Source organism: Typopeltis vanoorti, chromosome 19 (genome assembly GCF_054136105.1).
Source record: "Typopeltis vanoorti isolate ZY-2024b chromosome 19, IOZ_Tvanoo_1.0, whole genome shotgun sequence".
Classification (NCBI taxonomy): domain Eukaryota; kingdom Metazoa; phylum Arthropoda; class Arachnida; order Uropygi; family Thelyphonidae; genus Typopeltis; species Typopeltis vanoorti.
Window position 1 is genome coordinate 100,897,940 of NC_143567.1, and position 23,807 is coordinate 100,921,746.

The window sequence follows — 23,807 nt, forward strand, 5'->3', positions numbered from 1 at the left end:
AAATAAATAAATAACATAAAAATAAAAATTAGGTTTCAAATTAAGTTACTGATATAGGATACATCAGTATCAGTGTCACAGGATTCTTGTGATATAATTCTTTTGTTGGGTAAAATTGCAAGTAAAGAAATTAAGTTTTACTTCCTATAAATTATTATTATTATGATTATTATACGGGCATCTCCGTGCAGTCAGAAGACTCATCACGGGAGACCCAAACCATCCACACAATATCTATCATACCTCTTTTTGAACTCAATGACAGACGAAGCACCCTCAACTGAGTCGGGCAACGCATTCCATTCATTCACCACTCTCCAAGCGAAAGATCTAGTCCTCATACCGTTGTTAACCACTCTCTTACTTAATTTCCAGGGATGACCTCTTGTTCTTCCACCACTATTCCACTGCTGAACTATTTCCACTGCATCAATCTTATAAAAACATTTTAGTAATTTAAATGTTTCTATCATATTCCCTCTTCTCCGCCTTTCAACCAACCTCTGTAATCCACAAACTCTCAATCTATCAATGTAATTCAATATATCAATCAACTTGGTCACTCACCTCTGAATCTTTTCTACCACTTCCTCATCTCCAAGGAATCCAGGCGACCAAACCTGAGCACAATAATCCAGATGTGGACGTATCAACGCCTTATAAAGAGGAATAATAACTTCTTTATCTCTGCATGTTAGTGTGTTCTTCCATAACCAAATAATCCTATGAGTTACCTTGGACACCTTAGCAATATACCTTCTTAACTTCAACTCTGTATCTACTAGCACCCCCAAGTCCCTAGCCTCATCAATCTCTTGGAGTACAGTTCCATCAATATGATACACAGCTTGTAAACTTTTAATCCCAAAAAATGCATAACTTTACACTATTCCACATTGAACTGATATCCATTATCTTTTGCCCATATTGCCAGCTTATTTAAATCATCCTGCAACTTCTCCACATCAGCTTGATTGATTATTGCGCTACCCAACTCTGCATCATCAGCAAACAACTGAATATCTCCCTTCAAGTCATTCCCTATATCATTTATGTACAAATTAAACAACAGTGGTTAAAACACAGAGCCCTGCGTCACACCATTCATCACCTGCTTTGTCCTGGATTCTGCTCCTCCATATACTACTTATTGATATCTGTCCAGCAGCCACCCTTTTACCCATTCACCAGTTTCATATCCATCCCAATTTGTTGCAGTTTGTGTAATAGATTTCCGGGTGATATCCTCTCAAACGTCTTTGGAAAATCCAGCAGCGTCATCGTGTAGCTATTTCCTTTATCCAACTCAGCTGTCACTCTATTATAAAAATTACTAAGGCAAAACCGACTTTTAACAAATCATGTTGGGCCCCATAGAGCATCATATTCTTATCTACCCATTCCTGAATTCTGTATTTAATCAACTTTTCCAATATTTTTACCGCCACTCCCGAAATTGAGACTGGTCTATAATTTGCTACCGTAGTCTTAGAGCTTCCTTTATGCAAAGGAACTATGTTACCTTCCCTTCACTCCCTAGAAACCTTACCAGAGCTCAAACTTAAGTTAAATAGCCAGGCAAATATTATGTTATTTTTTATTACTAAAATACATTCATTTCCCAGAGCCTGCATATTACCTTGATTTACCTTTTTTTCAAATTTACGAAATCATTTAATAAATTCGTAAATTCGAACCATTAAGACCCATTTAAATCACAACAAAAAATGTGTCCAACTTACTGATATATCGTAATGAAAGAAGCGCCCTCCCACTTAATGAAAACAAGTGAGAAATTCAGTATAAAATCTGACTGCGACCAATTCGCAGTGTGGGGCTTCCATAAAACTAATGCTGATATTTAAATGCAAGCAATTATTGAAAACAAATTAAGCATGGTAGCAGCCATTTCGTCAATAATCGACTGGGGTGGAAAGGAGGATTATATATATATATATATATATATATATATAAATTTCACACACACACACACGTGTGTGTGTGTGTGTGTGTGTGTGTGTGTGTGTGTGTGTGTGTGTGTGTGTGTGTGTGTGTGTGTGTGTGTGTGTGTGTGTGTGTGTGTGTGTGTGTGTAATTACCCACGAATAGATCTGCATTAGTTATGTTACCAATCAAATACGTGCTTATCAGAAAAATAACAGACAGAGCTAACCCCAGTATAAATGACAGTGGTAAAGAACACTTTTCTGTAACTGATGGTGACAGGGAGCCACACTTTTTGCTCGATTTCCTTCACAGATGCACATCGAATCGCATTGATAATTCAGTGCAGAGAATAGACTTCTATATACACCAGCACAAGATTTTTTGCAACATTATCAATGGTTCCCTTTCAAACCACGTGAAGAAAGCCTTGGAACACTTCCTTAAAGAACTGTAGGAACAATATACACATCAGTAAATGTTTAAAGATATTCTTCAAATTCCAAACACTATCCCCCTATTTAACCGATAATTAATCTCTCTGAGATTGAGTCAGCTCAGAATTATTTGACTAACTTCGGATCAGGTTCCATTCAATAAGTTATCAGCAAGAAAAAAGGTTTAAGATCTCGTTAACTCGATATTATCTATATAATCCAGAAATCCTGCTCTACAGACCACAGATTTAAAAAAAATCAGACACCCGAGACCACAAATAACCATACTATAGGCGAGATTCACCTCAGTCCGCATTCTAGTGGACCGAGGTGAAAACTGTACGATTTAACCCAAATCTGGACTACGTAAATTCGCCTTTCTTCTCCGTAGAGATATATACATTGGAATGGTTAGACTACTGTTAATAAACAACTATACAGGTTTTAAAAAATTAGCTCAAAACTAAAATTTCAAGACATAACAAATATTGAACAAGCAGATTCTCAACTTGTATCAATTTTAACGCTTAAATAAAAGACATAACTATTTTCTTTATAGTGCAGTACTTTCATATCTAAAATGGTTTTAACTGCTTAACAGTTAAGAGCAGAAAATCATTGTCAGCTGACAACGGTGGACTGGCGATTAAAAAAGGCCCAGGAAAATACGTGAACAGCCCACGAACTCTATTTTATATATAAAATATTTTATTATGAATTTTTTTTTTTACAAAAATTGCTAATTCATCAAGAACATCCTCATTATTTATTTCATTGTCCTCTTCACGTGAAATTTGCCCGAAAGATTTACGATATGATTGTGTAAAGATGATTTCTCAGTATGATGCAGTTTAGTTTTCAAAGATAGACCTCTCACACGATACCTGGGTTGAAAATAAGGTTAAATACATATTTATAGGCTATAAAACGGCTACGATTTTCACCCATTGGTATACTATTGTGAGAAAATGCAAATTAAATTCAGTTTAAAACTTGATAAACACCCAGACTTTGAGGTATTTACAATTTTCAATAATAGTATCGGTTTCCTCGCAGTCATTGTCATTGTCAATATTATTTTCATATAGTGCACCTGTGTTTTCACTCCTCAGCGCTAAACCGCCCAAAGATAGACTTCGAGTTCAAGTCTAGTCGCTGACTAGAGGAACTTTTTATAAGCCTTTGTTCGACGAGTTTCCGAGTTAGTCCATCTCTGGCACGGGCAAGCGGGTTTTTTTCTCCCGGAAACTCGAGTTTTTCGTCCCGTAAACTCAAGAAAATCGACCATAGAACCCACACTCTTTCAGACATTAAAACATTGTGTTAGGGTTAGGGAGCGCAAGATGACGGCACATGTTGAGCCACAGTGGGATGCTTAATTAGTCGATAGCTTTGGGCCAGCTTTCTTTGATTGGCTACTGCGGAGATTGAACTGCCCACTCAGTCTCCAAAAAGTTAGATAGGGCAAAAACGGCCTAGCCTACTCTCTATAAATAAAAAAATAGGGAATAAAAAGGCATTAGCTGTTTTGTTTATTAGTACACCTTCAGTAAAGAATTGAACTAATCGGATCCAATATGAAATTTCTTCGTAAAGATTAATGTTTTAAATACATTTCATTAATGCTGTATGTTATTAGAACCAATTTCTCCAAGAATCTTTATTTCAATTTATTCGCTTAATATATAAAAACTGCTTCAATAAACACATCGACGTTTTGATTTCTAACATTTTATTTGCCAATGTTGCAAATTTCTCAAATTTGTTAGAAATTCCTCAGATCCATTTTGGATCACATGATACGCTGTTATAATGCGTAGGAAACGCATCAACAGTTGCATTGTATGATTCTGTAGTAAGTAGTTCGTGAAAATATATATGTATGAAAATGTATCTGTTAATTTCTTACTTCATCGTCATGCGGCATGTAACATCATCACAATTCTGTAAATTTATTATTACTGCATTCGATAAGACCCTGTGTATTTCGAAGCATTTGCAATGCGTTTCAGAAGATTTATTTAACATCGCGATTTCTGAATAAGAATAACGCTTGAAAGTTTAAAAAAACTCACCGACAAATATTTCGGCCCATTCTCACGACTTCCCACTAGGAGATTCCCAGTCCGACCCTGTCAGCTCATCCGATATCAAGTGACTTCTAAAACCATACTGTAACTGCACTTATCGATGGTGTCTGATTTCAGATTCAAGACGACTGTGACGCAAGAAGCCAAAGGTGAGGAAATAGACGCAGCTGTAGGGTTTAAAATAATCTGGACAGCAGTATCATTTCAGGACGAAGGTAAGTAAAACTGATTTCGGTAAAAAAATATTTAAATTCCACTAATTAATTCAAAGTTGCCTTGTCATGAGGGAGGCTGCAGTGATCAAAAATACGTGATCTGACGAATTTAATACATTTTGTCCTTCGTCAGTGTACATATGCCGTCAATAACGACATGTGTACACTGGTAAAGGACAAAATATGCTAAATTCTCGCCAAATCTCGTGTTCATGTAATTCTTATACGAACACGAAATTTTAAAATAATAGCAAAACCAAGTACCCGGAAGCAGAGGGTATTCCTGGTTGAATAGTTGTCTGCTGTGCATCATACTCGTATCTATTTTAATGGGAAAAAAGAACTAATTCGGTGTTCTACATTTCATTATGTTCGTCGGAAAAAAACAAAACGTCACACTCATAAAAAAAAAATGCCGATATAACACTGTGGTCAACATACGAGTTCCATTGTTCAAAATCTCAAATACAAGAATTCTACGTGCACTTGAAAAAAAAAGAATTCTACGTGTAAATCCAATTCTAGAAAGGTATACTAAAGGGAAAAAAACGTTGGCCTCTCAGTTAAGGATTAGATATTTTGGGAAATCTATTTTAGAGATCAAACATGGAACTTTTTCGAGTTATTTCAGGCCTCCAAATAAGGGTGGACTTCTAGCAATGATCGATGAAATTCATCGCCCCCTGACAGACATCAACATCCATACCCCAGTTGGGAATTCGAGTCAATGGCTGGTTAAAGAACGGAAATGCTATTCACTCTGACAACCAGGCCAGCTACATATTAAATATTCAATTACTGATTATTAAATATTTAAAGAAAGTATTTTTAAACTCAAACTAAAGCACTCTTGCGTTCTTCAGGTGGAGACCTTCCCATCCTCTATGCAACTTATAATATTAAACAGTTAAAACAGGAAAGTTATTTCTTTTAATTTTATTAATTTCAATAATTTAATTTCATTAATAATTTTAATAATTTACAATTAATAATAATATCTAATAACAACTTAATTTTAAATACTCAAAAAGTGTAGCCGGCAGCGGACGAGTACAAACGTTTGATAACCTTATGATAGTACTTTGAAGCCATTTGGCAAGAGTAGAATTGTCTTATTAAACAAGGTCAAATAAATTGCACCACAAGATTGTTACAATTTGAATAGCAGTTCTGTAAGAATTAAAAAGTACATTATTATAGAATAAAGAAATCTTTATGTTAATCTCTTTCTCTCTTTTACCCCTAGAATATCTGAATGAAATTACATATATATTCCTTCGTTCTTCCCCCCCCCCTTACATTAGGGCAATGTCCTCAGTTCGTTTGCCGAGAAAGCCGCTACTGCCTCAACTCCGTTTCTCGGTCGTGCACCGAAACTCTCCATTACTGCATCGATAAGTCCCTGGTGTGCAACGGAGATCCGAACTGCGGAACAGAAGACTTCAGTGATGAAGACAAATGTAAGTACTTCCTCATCTTCGAAATAGTGTAGCGATCCTCTCCCCTCTTACTGATGCGATGTCTGGTCCAGGTGATAGCGCTTCTTACAACTCGCCTGCGTATTGATCCGCTCCCTCGCACTCATTTTTCATACTCTGCCACCCAGAGGTTGTGATGCAATACCCTCCGCGGCCGATTGAAAATGACATGTTTCCGATAAGTGGTATGCACGAGTTTCTGGCAAAGAGAGAGAGAGAGAGAGAGAGAGAGAAAGAATGAATGTGGACATAAATGTACACATTCTGTGTGTGTGTGTGTGTGTGTGTGTGTGTGTGTGTGTGTGTGTGTGTGTGTGTGTGTGTGTGTGTGTGTGTGTGTGTGTGTGTGTGTGTGTGTGTGTGTGTGTGTGTGTGTGTGTGTGTGTGTGTGTGTGTGTGTGTGTGTGTGTGTGTGTGTCTTTGTCTTTCACGAACAAAGCCGCCAACAAGTATACCATGTTGCAAGAAGTTTCAGACACCATACACGTAGAAAAATCCAAATTGCACGCGCTTCAACAGAGTAGATCTTCCTTTGGAAGATCCACGATTTCCTTGATCACACTTTTCATCCTTGTAGGCATACGTTTCTCCATTTTTGATAATACCAGGTTAGGTGTTTTGGACCTTTTTTCCTTCAACATGACCACCACTCCATGTACCCGTTGTTTTTTTTTCAGCAATGGTCAAAAGACAATGCATCGTACCATGCCGAACGGCATGTTATTTCGTCATGCTGAAAGTTTTTGCCTACATTGGGGCAGGTTTACTTTTGGTACAACTGCCACAATGTAGGAAGCACACTACACCAACAATCGTGAAGTTCCTTTCTTCATGCACTATAACCAAAGGTCCAAGTCCATACCAAGAGAAGCGATCTCCAGACTACTATTACACTTCTGTCACTAAACTTCATAGCGAGAATGCTTCTCTAGGGTATAAGGCTTTCACCAGGAATATACCACATCCGTACTCTCCCATCCGAGAGTATGGATGTGTCGAGATTCGTCTCTCCGAATCACAGACATCTAACTCTCTACGGACCAGTCATGATTCACCCAAGAATTGTTGTTGTTGTTGGGATTACTACCAAAGTAACTAAAGTTAATAAAAGCCGGGGTATTATATGGAGGTGAAACAACAGACCATTCTTCAATCAAGTCGCCATTCTTCAATCTTTCACCTCCATAACGAGCTAACATCTTCAGTTAAAAATACCCTTATCGAGATGTTCTTTTCATACTAGATGAGATTGGAACCCAGGTCTTTCCAACCTAACTGCGTCGTGGATAAGGACTGAGCTAAAAGCAAGACGAAGCAATATTTGCAAAATTTAAAGTAATGGCGATACATTGAATCACAATTTTGTCTAGTAAAAGGACCATAAAAACAAATATAAAAATATGAGTATAAAGTTAAAATTGAAAGCTAAAAGATTCGAATATCCAGTGAACGTTATTCCAATCACATGTAAAAATAAATTCAGTGATATGCTCTATGGTTACAAGAGCATCCTCCAAACAAATAGCTGTCTATTCATAACAGCAAGACAAGTACCTGCATCTACCTGGGCCGATTTAGGAATGACGCAGGTTTATTTGTAAAGCATACAAGAAATCTGAATGGGGGTATCATTTAATATCCTGTGACAGTCTGCATGGCTTGGTTCTAATACGAAAACAAAAATTATACAAACGCTTGATTAGGAAAATCAAGTTCTAGAATCTAGATTAAGAGAATAAAATGTTTTTAAGAAAAGACGAACATTGTTGTCACTAACGAAAAAACTTTAAAAATATTGCGTGTAAATATTAAAGATTATTCTAGATGAAACGAGACGTGTTGAATTGAAGTAATTCATGCACATATTCCTAGTAGATAAAATACAAACCTTGTTTCACAACCTACTTTCTTTATATGCTAAGTGTTCTTCTGTATGTATATAGCGTTTGTAATCTGATACATTTTCTGGTTGGCTATACGTGCATTGTCTTTCATGTAATTTTGTAATGAACCGAAACTTATTTTTCTGTAGGTCACCTTCCCCTTGTAGCGGGATGCGGTGCTGCTGGTGGAGTAGTCCTTCTCAGCATTCTTGTTGGCTTCGTGGTGTACCGAAGAAACGCTGTTGTAAGGAAGTCACTATCGCAATCGCAAGCTCTGGCCATGCAGCTTCGACAGTTGGAACACAGTCCTTCGTTTGCCAGTAGACAAGTGGGGAATTTCTATTTCCATCCTTCTGACGTCCGATCTCAGCCTGACGTAAACTGTAGCGTTCACACGCACTATGACGTCATCATGAACAACAGGCACGAAAGTTACCCCACTGACGTGTGAAAAAGTACAGAATGAAAACCAAACAACAACAAAAGAAAAAAAACTCTATTTTAATACCGGTGTGTAAAACAGACGTCAGCTTTCAACAAGGCTGAACGTTATTTTAAAATGACCCGAGTGATTAACTGCAGGACAAGAAAAGCTAAAGAATGCAGTTTGTGTAGTTTACAAAGCGGCATCTTATAGAAGAAAATGAGATCCTATTCAGCTAACCGAGACACTATAAAAGAAACATCCCAATGAATGTAACGAAGCTACCAAGGAAACTATGGCAATATCCTCGTTTCCATCTTCTCCAAAACCGACATGAAAAATGACATAGTTATTAAAATATTGGGGAGGAAATTCTGTTGTTGAAACCCGTAAAGAAACATTACCTAACCAATGAATGTTGTACAAAAGTTGTTATAACTGTTATGCGAAAAAAAAAAAAAAAAGAAAAAGAAAAAACAGCTGCAAACTCATTCCATGAGGGATTAACTAAAAATAATTAACGTTTCAAAAAAAGATACATTCCTTTTAAAGATAACGTCGACTTAGAAAGCAAGATGCAATTAGCTGACATCAGCATACGATGCGAAAAGTTTTGTTAGAAGATGTCGTAAAAGTCCAAATAACTAGGCGAGCACTTGCCAAAGTAATTTAATGTTGAGTGGGGGATTTAAAGAGCTGTACTGTGGATGTACGCCGTAAACCTCAACAGGAAATTATAAACGCAACTTAACCCACTATTTTCTTTCTTTTTATGTAAATAGATTTTCGCTGGCTAGAAAATTTCTGATTAAACAGAAGCATTAACAGCGACCTCATTAAGTATTAGAATTCTCGTTGAGCAGTATGAAACCGTAATGTGAGACGGGAAATCGAACCGGAGTATAATCTCCCCCTGCCTCACCACCCTTGGTGTCATCAGCTATCTGCTCTCCGGCAGATGGTGCTGGTGTCGAAGTAGTTTTCAATTAACGAAATGCACGTAGACGTCAGTTAATAGTTTTGTGGACCAGACATCACTTTAATAACACCATCCTCATTACTCTAGCAATGATCCCCGATATTACTAGACCAGGGAGTATAAAGTGTGCCACAAAACAGTAGTTCCTATGCATAACGTAGTGCCAGTAGATGCATTGGTCACATTGCAATAGGTTTAGCCACGATACATTAAGGTCTGTAGTAGTTTATAAAGAAATGTTCCTGGAAATAAATTTATTTTAAGGGCTGCACCTGTTTCACATTTAACTGTAATTCATATTATATTAAGGAATGCTTTCACAAAAAAGTAGAAACCTTTAAAACTGGAAAGACTAGAGAAATTATATTCAATCATTAGTTGTATACACAGTTCATTTTTTTTTTTACCCTGAAGAAATCCACCATCCTCCCTACCCCTCCTCATAGTAAAAACTATTTGCTTGTTCGTCATGGACTGTTGCTACAGTAAAGGAGTCGTTACACGTGCTATAATATTAAACACGAGTCTTTGCTACCGCACACAACTGGCTACTTATCAGTAAGCCGTTTTGTATATTTTGTAACTTATATTTCTGCTGTAAACATCCTGATGGAATGTCAGGTCAATGGAAAATAATGGAGCCGAAATGCCTACTGAGTTAGCGTCTTTCAAACATGGCTATCGTGTGGTTCTTCAGAAAATGTTGTTAACGAGTCTCTCTAATCTATCTTGTACAGAGCACTGTTCAATAAAGCACTTCAGGAAGTGTTTGTGGACGAATCCTTTACACACAAATACACACACACGCGCGCCAAATAAAACCAGGTAGAAATAGAATCTGATAATATGATCACATAAATAGATTACATTGTTTTCCACTGATAATTAAAATATCAACTCATAAATGGGCCTTTTCGAAGTCCTTTAGAAAACCAAACAAAAAAAAAAAGCTTGGGTTCATTGAGTTCATTATTTTTATGGTAATGATTTTGTTATACATAAATATTTATCACTACAGCCTTTCATAGCTTATTCGGTATCGAAGATGGCCTTTGGTGGAAAAGACCTGGGTACAAATCCCGTCTAAGTCCAGAATGGTGTCTCTTTATCAGAGTTTTTCAGCTAAAAGTGGGTCGGTATTTTGTCTGAAAAACTAGATATTTCTGTAACATAATGGTTACAGAAATATCAAGCTCTAGTGATAGGATTAACAGGGATATTCATTGGGTTTATTTAAACCAACTTAGCTGTGATCGGTAAATAAGCTTGGTGCTGTAAGGAGAAGATGTAACGAATATTAGTCATCAGTAATGTCGGAAAATTGGTATCACTGCAGTATGTAAATAAATGCATTTTATCGTGCCATTTTTAAACTTTCTCCTGAACTTTTAGGTTGAAGATAAATTTCATCGCCTAGTGCGAGACCACCTCCCTACTTATTGGAGGCCTGAAGTGTCTTGATAAAATGTTACATGTTTGGTCTCTAGAGAGGGGTTCCCAGACTATGTAAAAATAAATGAAATAAAAAAATATATAAAATCAATAAAAAAGAAAAAATTCTTAACCCACCAACGGTACAAATGTATCAGAGATTTACGAGGAAATCTTTCATGGGTTGGAGCCACATAAATAATAATAAATAAATAAAAATAAACTGAATAATGAAAACTAACATTTTTAAAAGATTCCTACGTTGATTTGTGGCAAGTGAAAAATCTTTCACTTGCCATAGTGCGATTAAATTATAAACCTCCTTCAGAATTTCGATAAAATTGAAAAATTAAGGAAAATATATCAAACAAACATGCCAAAATCCGTAAAAAAATAATCATCAACCACAATAGAAAAAATCCTTTAATAACTAACGTATACCATAACTTACAGGCATCTACATCAGAACGACTGTTCTTCACAAAGTAAAATTGCAGCTACATCAACCACCGTTACTTTTAAAACTGCACACTTTATGAAACACTCCTTCCTAGAGAATGCCAAACTTAGAATTCTCTGCTTTGGATCTCCTCTGGCTTGCCCCATTCTGTAAAATCTATCTGCCTGATTAACCATTACGAATTCCAAAAACATTATGACCTCTGCATCTTCATATAACCGAAGACTGACTTTCTACAATCGAGCTATTCAAATAGTCAAGTCGTCTTTTTCTTGGGTAACCTTCAGCTTCCCTTTTCCAACACCGCTGACCAAGTTTGACAAGGTGTGGAAGTTTTGTTATAATGCAGATCGCATCTACAAATCCTAATATCTGATAGTTTTTTTGGGGATTCTAAACAAAGTTATTAAACACTTTCACATCTCGTGTGTTTATTAAACATACCAGTCGTTTACCTACATCACCTGCTATTGACACGTGCGTGAAAATGCTTGGGGGAAACATAAGCTGTTGCTCTTAACACCTCCAGAGCATTTGATAGTATCTCGTATTAAGGCCTAGTCAGTAAATTGTCATATTTCTATCTAGGCTTCTAACCGCTGTAATTGGTAATCGGCTGTTTGTTCTCTCTAGTTGTGCACTGCATGCTAATGGATGACTCCCATCTCTTCAAGCTTCTCTCCACCAATGCAAGAATACCTCGGGGTTCTATCCTATCACCTACTCTCTCAGATCCTGTGCATAAATGATCTCCTCTCAATCACCAGTAATCCTATCCACAGTTTAGCAAAGCTAAGATTATTATGCAGTGCTCAGACATCTCAATCTTTAGGGTAGTCTACCTTTAAAGTAGTCAACTAGTACCTTAAACACTGATCTCCATATCAACTCTCAACAGGCGAGGAATAAATGGTGTTAGCGTATTGATTTATTTATTTAGGCGGATTACTTTTCTGTTCCAAAAGATGTATTAGAAAGCTGTGAAGTCCTTTTTTTACCATATGGATAATAAAACTGCCTTTAAAAGAAGATAATGCACCTGAAAAGAAACAGAAAGTTTTTTCTGTGAATCTTACCTCTAAAAGGGTGTAAACTAAGATCTCGGAATTCGACTTCCGAGAAGGATTTAAAGAACCTGGTTAATAGTCTTGTCAGTTAAAAATACCTTGATTTAAAGTTATTGAGAAGGGAAAATATATATCAATTTAATGTCATATCTGATCATTACTACTACATCGTGATAACCAGATATAGCTTTCAGATCACTCTAATCAAAGGTTCAACGAAAAATAGCTAGATCTGATATATAACTAATAATAGAAATCGCTGGTCATAGAAATATCTCATCAACACCATATAATAGTGATGACAAGATACACCATTTAGATTAATAAATAAAATAAATCCACTATCGTTTTTTTATTCGCCATAGTCAGTAGGCGAGGCCGTTATAATCCTAACCTATTTTAGAGGGAGATGCTCAATCTCCACCAGTAGCCAATCAGAGATATCTGGCTCAAGACTATCACTAATTTCAAATGGCATCCGGTGAAGAGACGACAGACAAGTGCTGCCGTCTCGCAGTCCCTAATACTAATAAAATATATTATTGTCTGATTCGTTATCTTCTTGAATTTACGGAATGGAAATCAGTTCCCAAGAGAAAAAAAAGATCCGCTTGCCCTTTTCCCGAGATCGACTTACTCGGCAACTAGTTGTGTTTGAAACATTATAGGGAAGACAGCGTGAATATAAAGGTATATCAAAACATAAAATAATTCTTGGTGCATATTTCTACGTAAGAATTAATTATGGAAGCAAGTGATCATTGATAAATGCTTAAGATTTAAATACGATATTTTAAAAATCATCGTGCACATATAACTAGAGGTAAATAAAATAGTTTTTAATGATTTCCCTCAGAAGCCTTTAGAGTCTAAAAGTGCCTTAAAATAGACCCCAGTGTTTCCCAATATTTTTCGAGTCGCGAACCTCCTTTTTATGCAAATGTGGGGGGGATTTTTAAATCTATTTAAAATAGATTTAAAAATCTATTTTAAACACATTAAAATAGATTTTTCAAAAGATAATGATAATTCTAACCTAATATTTAATTAACCTAACATTTAATGTGATGGTTGTACTTGCATCTGGGCTTCAAATTCGCGGCTGTTAAAGCCAATCTCATGTCATCCTCATCAACGAAGAAGAAAAGTTGAAAATCCACTCTCGGAGAGACATGTATACAGGCAAATGAAAGCAAAACTCGAAAGGCAAGCATTTGAATATGAGTGATACATAGCATACACAAGAACTGAGTCAGCAATTTTTCAAGAAACAAATTAAGTGCCGAGAAATCGTTCTGCAGATCCAAGAATTCATCCTGTACTTCATCGGGAATGCTGCCTACATACAATAACCGCGGTGACCCCGCAGAAAATACTTTGCGACTCCCTTGGAGGTCGCGACCCACAGTTTGGGAACCCGGACTTTAGACTGTAAGTACTGGATTTTACGACCAGTAACTTTCTTCATTTTTCATTTCTGTGCACACTACGGATTCATAGCATTAATGGCTGCATTGCGGGCTGCTCTGATAGCTGATACTGCAAAGACGGCTGTAGAATTTAATTCTATTTATCTGTTATATATTCATCACAGCATGAAGTCGTGTATGCTTCTAAAACTACAGAGCCCAATAATGAACTGGATGATGAAATATTTTACTTTATAATCTAAACGGGAAAATTTTCTTGTATAATACATCACTGCATTTAACGCTCAAAAAAACAAAATAAACGCAACCAATGCAGTTACTTTCCTGCACAATTCTGTTAGAGCAAACCCTTTTCTGTTTAAAAATGAATGAACTTTAGTCGTCACTGGGGAAAAAATTTGTAGTCTTAGCTCCCTATAAACAGTTGTATTATGGAGAAAATAAGAACACGCCGATATAATGAAACCCTCTAGTAGAGAATTTATTTTTTAAAGTCCAAAGGGCCTGAGGACCCACAATTGTAAACTATCAGTTATTTGTTAACCTTTTCAAAACGAGTGATAGTGTTTATACTGCAGAAAGTTCTTTCTGTAATTAATAGAATAATAATACCACAAAAAAAAAACTTAAATAAAACTTAATATCAGAACATCTTAGTCCACTTTAAAGTACAGTTTGAGATGAGTAGTTCCAAACATGAATTAGAAGGGGGAAACATTCCGTATGGAAGCAGAGAGTGAATCTCTATAAGTGTCTATAAAATATGCTGCCTAAGATAGTTATCCCTCAAAAACACAAAAAAGTTGACTTTTGTTTCTCCCATATACTCTATCCTCCTACTCGATATTACCATTTTCTCAAAATACAGAAAATAAAACAATGGAAGTAGTTTACTTCCAGTCTTTAAAATTCATAAAAACAGATTCTGAACAATACTTCGAAAAAAAACTTCGCCAAGGAGAGACAGAAGGTAATATTTGACGTTATACACATTTCCAGAATATTCCGCGTATTCAACAATATTTAGTCCAGCAAAGTATGCGGGACAGTTAGTTGGAATTCGTCGACATGCTCTCCTTGGTGGATCAATAGTGGCGTTGAGAGGAAGAGAGAACGGCATCGTAGGCTTTATATATTTACAGGGGTCTCGGTCGTGCTTGCGAGGTTACTTGACTATCAACAGGTATTGAATTCTTCCAAAACCGCTTCCAATATCATGATGGATGCATTAACAGCTAAAAAACGTACATGTGGTCGTCTATAAATCTCGTCCTAAGACCAGTACGACGAATGTAGTTTAGTACAGTCTTTCATGGGTGAATTCACGCAAACAAACAAAAACGTTTGTTTATTTTTTCTTTGCTATTGATCAGCAGATTTACAATTGTACCTCTGAAACCACCGCCAAGTTTTACATTGTGTAGAGGAAAAATGAATTGCAAACAGAGACGCAGCTGTAAATAACATATTAATGCAGATGCAGTTCTCGAGGATCTCGTAGAAATCAATTGTCTAAAACTGTTGATATCTCCAGTAGCGCTAACCCTTCTACTATATACCTACCGTATTTGCGAAGGCAATTCATTTAAGATGACAAGAATCCAGATCGCAGAAAAATCTATCAAAACCAAAGTTGGTATTGCAAGTTTTTCCTTTGTTGCCATCTGAAGTACATATTAAATGCGTTATTCGTGTATCCTGTGGATGCATGAATCCATTTAATATGTACTTCGGATGGCAACATCCATTTCTCTGCAATGGTGTGCAGGTGTTCCTAAACGTTTATATTTTGCGCCCTAAAATATTTTATAAATTTCACGCCCCATTTTAGAACAAGTGCAAATAAACATAAATGACATGCAAATTAGCTATTAGTATACATATTTTTATAATATAAAGCCAAATACAAATATATCGTTTCAAAGAGTCATCTCTTGTTCGCTAAATTTCAAATTTAAATTTTTTTAAATCCATCTGAAGTATTTATTAAGAACGTGTGTGGTCGTTGACTTGCTAAAACCATAGCAGCCCTAAGAGTTTGAATTCTGCAGTGCTGTATGACAACGAAACTACCTAAAATAGGCAAAAGCTTTTTAAATGTTCTCCATATGCCATTAAAAAAAATAAAGAAACGTGTTCAGATCAACAGCACGCACTTCTGCACATTGCGAACCTCTGACGTATAACAAATATTCCTCTTCCCTTCTGTTTATTTTTGACAAGCTTTCGAAATGCCTTCGTTCAAAATATGTAATAATACTATTCGCTGTATTTTCTGTAGATTGAGGATAATTTGCTGGATTTCGATGCTACCAAAACTCAGCTTTGGTAGTATCGAAAACTTACAAAGTCTCTCTCCAGTCGCTTCGTGATAGATGCTCTGTTTCTGCATTTAATTTATTAGAAGGTATTTTCATGGGCGCTACTCTGCCGAAATAACTATTCCTTCCCTTTGATCTAATCATGTCAGAAGAAGACAGCTGTTGGTCAACATTCATACAGTTCAGCTTCAAACTTACCAGCAATTCTCCTCATCCATTTCTTTCATTCAATACCTGTGCATTTTCTTTGAAACACCCACCATCTCTTCAAGAAAGACAACAGATTTCTTCTTTCTTCCTTACCACTTGCCCAGCATGGCACTGTTGTGGTGTTATATTCTGTAATCCATAACACGACATATCAACTCACACACTCGTGTGTGTATTTGTGTGTCATCTTATATGTACATTAGTTAAGCATATAGTTTTGCTAATTTCTATACCTACTTTGCACATATTCTTATGTTCAAAAAATTGTGTTTTTAGAGTCTTACCCTGTTTTTAACAGTTCAGTTATCTGACAGTTTGTATACACGTGAGAATAACAGTTGATGCGAACTTGGCTGTTAATTAACTTTCGTAATTATTTACACGATCTTGCTGAGCTGCTGACAAATTACATCAGCGGAAGCAAACCGTGAATTCCCGTGACAACTTTCTGAAACATTTTTTGTAATGGTTGAAGTGAAACTTTTATCTTATAACTGGATGGCTAAATGTTTCCGGGGGGGGGGGGGAGAAGAAAAAAAATGCTGACATATCCACCGCATATGAGTCATAACGATTTCATATTTTAATTAAAAATAAATCAGTAATATGTTCCTCGATATGCATTCTCTTTAACTATATTTAATTATTTATTCCGTTAGGTAAAAAAAAAAAAAAGATATGACAGATTGCCATAATCAGAACTGCAACATCTCACTGAAATTTATTTTATTTTATGTTATTATTTAGACACTACAACTCACATGGTGAAGCAGTGAGAGCATCTCATATCCACAACTCAACAACCTGCCGGACAACAATCATCTAAGCATCGAAACCGTTACAGAACTTAAATGTAATAGTATTCTTTTTTTTTTTTTTGTATGGTGAGACCCGTGAAGTATCCATAATTATAGAATCGCAATAAAAATTTATTATAGATATTTCATCAATGTATCGAAAGAAATCACCAATGTGATGATCTCTATAATTATTATATACGTTAATCCTGCTCTCTTCAAAAAAAAAAAAAAAAAAAAAGTAATTCCAGCTTCGAAGTTGGAATATGCCATTATACGAGCTTGCAGGTTGATATATCGATATCAGGTCGATACAGATCTTGCAGGGTCGATTTAAATAGACTGATGCTGTGGTCCATGCAGAATGGCTATCGGTTTAATGTAGCAAAGTGTGAGGTTATACACTTTAAGTTGAAGAAATTACCAGCTCCGTAGCATTGATGGGAAGGCCCCGTATAAACCTGTGAAGTGACGTTTGCATCGATAGCGCTAGGCCTCCCGAAGCAAGCGGTTCTCAGTTCTAAACTAGTCACTGACTAGAGGAAGTTTTTCTAACATCTTCTTCGGCTGGTTCCCAACTTAATCGATCTGAGGCACTGGCAAACGGCTTTTTCGCACCCGGAAACTCGAATTTTTTGTCCCGTAAACTCAAGAAAATGGAAAGTAGAACCCACCCTATTTCAGACAAATAGCACACTATGTTCGGGTTATGGACCACGAGATAGCGACACTTTTCTGCGTCTCTTCATGGGATGCCGTTTAAAATTAGTAATAGTCTTGAGCCAGCTATCGCTAATTGGCTATCAATGGAAACCGAATATATTTCCCTCAGTCTCCAAAAGCTAGATAGGACTAAAACAGCCTAGGTGTTAGCGAATTTATTATTACTTTTTTTAAAATTCTTTAAAGCATTGATGGAATTGGACTGTAGAAAATTAATAAGGCTAGGGATTTGAGGATTCTGGTGGACTGTGAATTGAAGTTCAGAGGTCGTATTACAAAGATGGCTAAAACAGCTCATAGAATATCTTGGTTATTAAAACCACATGATAAGCAGACTTTGATAAGCTTTTATTAAACTCTGATACGGCCCTATGTAGACTTTTGTACCGATCTAATCACTCCGGTTTCTTGCAGACGTGGAGAGGATCCAGAAGAGAGTGACCCACATGGTAGAAGGCCTATAGAATATATTGAATCTCTTATCAAAAATATATTGAATATTTGTGGGTTATGAAAATTAATTGATAAACGGTAAAGGGGGAATATGATAAAGACATTTAAGTTACTTAATGGATTTAATAGAAGTTAACAGAGGAAATCTTTCAGCACCTGATGTAATGAGAGCTAGAGGGAGTAGAATTTTTTTTTTTTTTTTTTTTTTTTTTTGCTTTTGAGAGCTGTGAATGACTAGAATGGGTTGAAAAGAGTCAGAGCTTGGTGAAATATTAATGGACCTCACGCAATGAGACTATAGACTCTAATATAATAATAATAATAATAATAATATTATTATTATTATTATTATTATTATTATTATTATTATTATTATTATTAAGGTATCCTACCATCAATACACAGCGGCGCCATCTACCGCCAACCACCACCATCACTAGTATATATTGACTGTAAATCGTGTGTCGTATTTACCACTATAATTCTTAGTGTACATTTGTAAATACTCCAGATGAATAAAATATAGTTATTTTAAAAATTTTATTACATCACACCCAGTTTAATAATATTTTACACCGCTCATTCCTAGAAGACACGCGAAAAGACACAATATCGACCGCTTACGTTACCCAGTTTTTCCTCTATAATATTAAATATAATATAATATGAAGTAATTTTGAAATGAAGTAAACCATGTTTACTAGAACAATACATTCATTACTAATACTGCTTGCTGTAAATAAACAACAGAATGATATTTATGACTTTCACAATCCTCTGTAATGTTTATTAATCTAGAGTTTGAAGTTTTAAAGTTACAAGACTTACTTTGCCAAAAAACGGTAATACAGTTTGACTACTCACCGTAATTCCATTTTGTTAGTTTCTATTGGCGTTATGTACGCATGTCAATCTTTTGGCTGAAAAATAATCCATTTAAACTCTGGTGGCTATTTTAGTCGAAATATTTTGTTAGCACTTTTAAAATAATCCGCAATAGTAATATTATTCGGCATAGATAAATCATGAAAATTGATGTACCAGCTCTCTTTTTTACTGAAATTTCATGCAGCGAGAAAATCATTAAAAATGAGAAATATATTAGTTTTAAAATTTCCCATTCTCTGCGTTTTTATATAAAATAGCTCAGTTTATGATTTTCTAGCAGCGCTGTTCCCGTGCAACAATTTATTACGAAACATTTAGCAAAAATTACACGAGAGGTCGCGTCAGAAACCCAAATAATAACATGTCTGAATGCACCTACGGAAATTAAATGCAAAATCTACCTTCAGATGCGTGGCTAGCATTTAATGAAAAATAGCATGGAAAAACTTGCGTGTTAAGATTCGGCATTCTCTCTCTCTCTCTCTCTCTCTCTCTCTCTCTCTCTCTCTCTCTCTACGTAATTCTTCTGACTTACGAGCGACTGGAATGAGCAAATTACTTTTTGTAATGTATTTTTCAGTTTATTCTCATGTCTTGATGTTGTTTCTAGATAAAGGTTTCAATTGTTGGTATAATAAACTTTCTTCCACTAAGCTGTGTTGTAACTAAGTCCGAAATCTTCCCCCCACCTCCTCAATCTAAATTCCATGATAAATAGAGTTCTCCATCAATAGATAGATTATCCTTTTTTGCCTGATTGATCATGCAAACTAAACAATGCGACGCTGCCGTTTTATTTTGTTGAGGTCTATTTTAAAAGCTAGTTTGTGTGCATGTGTGTGTGTGCGCGCGCGCGCAAAAGTTAGTTTCCGTGTTCTTTACATTATTTAAATATCATAAATAATAAAAGTGCAAACAGATAAATTTTATTATTGATATTCATTATAACTGATAATACTCTAGGAGGAAATAAAACGATAAGGAACACTCAATAAACGAATAACAGAAAGGATCAAAAGTTTATTTTTTACGACAATAAAAAAAAAAAAAAAACTAAAACTGATAACGTATTTTTCAACTAACAAAGAATGAGGTACTATTTTTTGCCTGCTTGTATTAGGGAAAATTTAATAGAAAACTTCCTAAAAGTTTCAGATCAAGTGCTCACTGTAAACTATTGCTGCAACAAGGCGACACTACCATCCTGCTTATTGAAAACATGAATTGCAGTTCGAAGGTTCAAAAAAATAGGTCAGTGGCCTACTTTTTACCCAAAATGTTGACCTTCCTCTGTACCCCGTTAGTCATAGCGGAGTAAGTTTTTTAATTATTATTTTTCTTGTTTTTTTTTTTTTTTCCTTTTTAAGGCCTGTAGAGCCTTGTGGAAATGATGTTTGCATTCATAGGCCGCCCGAAGAAAGCCGTTCTTTTTTCGAATCTATTACTGACTAGAACTTTTTCTAACCCTTTCTTCAACGAGTTCCTGAGACAGTCGATCTCTGACAGGGGAAAGCTAGTTTTTTTCTCCAGGAAACTTGGATTTTTCGTTCCGTATTCTCAAGGAAATCGACCGTGAAAAACACGCTTTTTCAGAAAAAAACATATCCTGTCAGGATTAGGGACCACAAGATGGCTGCACTTGGCTGCCGTTTCTTCACCGGATGCCTTTTATAATTAGTGTTAATATTTGGCCAGCTGCCTGATTGGCTACTGGTGGAGATTAAACAGCCCTCAGTTTCCAAAAATAAATAAACAAATAATAGATAGGGCAAAAATAGCCTCGCTCACTTCCTATAGGAGAATAAAAGATTTCAGCAGATTTTATTATCCCCCCCCCTTTATTTGTTGAATTTTTTCAATCGATGGAGTATAGCAAAGCTAAAAATCGTCAGTGTATGAGAGGATTTTTTCATTGTCAAATTTTATTTTAAAAATGTTTTGAATATTTTTCATAAAATCTGTCAGTCCATAGAAGAAATGTTTTGATTTACGTGGAGTTCCGTTACTTAGTAAGTTACCGAAATGTGGCGTTTTTACAAATGTGTGAGGGGTGTGACTCTCCAGGAAAAAATGTGGCTCTCTGTGTAGTAGCTCTTCAAAAACGTTAATCAGTTTCTGGTACTTATGCTTCCTTTAGGAATAAAAGACGTTAGAGAATCATATTTTGTATTTCTTGAAACCTAGTTGAATTCACTCATATTACAACAAATTTAGAATGGAACGGATAGTAAACTGAACTAAATTTGAAATGAACGCGAATATAGAACTATCGATTAGCGATGTAAATATACATTTTACTAAAGAAAGAGCGGTACGACTTAATTTCGGCGACGTAAATCATAGAAATAATGGATATTAAAGATCCAATATTATTTCAAAGCCGAATGTTTGTAGAAACTATGAAAGTTTCGTAAATTTGATTTGAGAGCTTACGAGAATACAATCCTGGAGTTGCTTAGACTTGCACTACTTAAACGAATACGACCGCTGCTCCAAGCGTATGCAATTTACGTCACCAAAATGAAGTCATATGGCCTTTCTTTATTAATTACTTTTACGCACCGACCGAGAATTCACTTACGAAAGACAAATTTCTCCGATATTGGATTTCTTTTTTTATTGAATGATAGTTTTTACTCTTAAGGTTTCTGCCTGGTCTTTGAAGAGAACCAACAGTTCCAAACAGCTGTCTAGCTAGTGAAACCTTTTAAAAAGCAGTAATAAAAGCCGAATGTACGGACCTGGAAAGCGGTTGTGTTCTTTTAAGTAATGCAAGCTAAGGCTACTCAGATGCTGAGGATTGTATTTTCAAATTAAAGACTTTCATAGTATCTGCAAACATTCGGGTTTGAAATAATGGTGAAATAAAATCCACTATTTCTATTGTAGATTTTTACTATTTTACCATTGGAACGGTGTGAAAAAATATTTCGTCTTGGATTTGGATGTGAAAAATATTTGAAGTGTTAAGTGCGTAAAGTATGTCCTATTCTTGCATGTTATTCTATATATAATAATTTGTTTGCTTGTTTGGTGATATAGATGAGGTGCTTGAACCAGGGCATCGGCAAAATAGTCAATGTTTGTGCTGTTAACAGAAACATTAATACAGCGCGGTGGCAAATTTCATTACAACTACGTTAGAAGCGTGCAAATGCAGTTTGCATTTGCATAAACTTTAAATTCAGCATAAGTTAGATATCTATAAAAGAAGTAAATCTTTTGAATTAAAAAAAAAAAAAATCGGGTAAAATTTTCCCAAGCTACACGCACTAAAGCTATAGTTAATGACTAATATTATTGTATTTAATTTTTCGAGACATAAATCGTATTGTCATTTCGTATTTGATTTAAAAAAAATAAACTTTTTTCAGATGAATAACTAGTTTTAAACTACCTGGTCTTTTAAGGAAACTAAGCCGAACCGAATGTTGAAGTATTTTGCTATTTGCCGTACATTCCACCTCCCGATATCTATGAAATCATTGCTACCTTGTGTTCAGCTATCAGTGGTTGCTTAACTTGAAGACTGACTGCATACCAAACTTCTAAAAAAATGGTTACAGTTAAAAGGCGATAGAATATGTTTTTATTTATTTTTATTTTATTTTATTTTAGATAGGATCTGTTAGTTGTAGAACGAAAAGCGATGTATTTGTTTTTCTCGAGTGATTTGCCACTTTATACGTCTTTTCTTCCCCCTCCTCCTTTTTTTTTTCAGAACGATTTACGGGACTTGTTAATGAAATCATCGATTTCAATAGTTACAAATAAATGATGGCAATTGTGCTACTTTGCTCTCACATGCACGCGTACATGGTCAAACAAGCAAACACACCCAAATTTCAGGTTACAAACATAATACACAACTCTGTAAAACCTTGAGAAATTATAACAGCTCTATCTCACCTCTCATCCTACTCGAACACTGTTTATAATGTGCATAATTTTCATTGAATGAATTTTCAAAGGGGTGCGGTTCCTAATTTTTTGGTCAAGCAATGTCCATCAGTTAAACACATGCTGGATATAACTATTTACTTTCAATTTACTTTTTAATATTTCTCTGTAGACTGGAATCTCCCAGATGAGCAATAAAAGGTGAGTTTCGCTGCATGTACTCGCTGAGAAATATGCCTTGCCAATGCTAATGTGTAATCGATTTATGATGCCATCCTGTGCTTCTGAACACTCCATACTGACCAAAGGAAGTGTGTACTTCTGGGGAGAGAAACACAGTAGAAGGATAGTGGCTTCTTTATACATATTTTTCACCACTTTGCCTCTCAAGGGATCTTAATTTCCATTAAGCCTAATGGAGTCTCGAGACAGCAGAGTACTCTCGAGCTTCATCTAAGTAACTGCCTAAAGTAAAGTCATTTGTTTTATTCCATCGCATCGTCGATTTTCTAGGAAATCTTTCTCCCTCCAGCTTCCCTAAAAGAGATATGTACGGTGACAAGAAAGACTGCACACATAATAAGACATAAGCTTGCCATTAGCTAAACTGCAATTGATTTTCTACTCCATTATCGTATAGTAACTGCGTATGCAAATAAATATTGATGATTCGCAGA

General features: G+C 35.6%; 1 protein-coding gene across 1 annotated transcript in view; it reads left to right on the plus strand.

The window, feature by feature from the left end:
• LOC150096395 (suppressor of tumorigenicity 14 protein-like) overlaps nucleotides 1–22,902 on the plus strand; it is a 132,397-nt gene extending 109,495 nt beyond the window's left edge. The window contains exons 6-9 of the mRNA XM_090409049.1: nucleotides 4,589–4,686; nucleotides 5,991–6,146; nucleotides 8,197–8,423; nucleotides 22,849–22,902. Coding sequence (XP_090265175.1) covers nucleotides 4,589–4,686; nucleotides 5,991–6,146; nucleotides 8,197–8,423; nucleotides 22,849–22,902 — 535 coding nt within the window. The remainder of the gene's footprint in view (nucleotides 1–4,588; nucleotides 4,687–5,990; nucleotides 6,147–8,196; nucleotides 8,424–22,848) is intronic.
• Nucleotides 22,903–23,807: the final 905 nt, after the last annotated feature.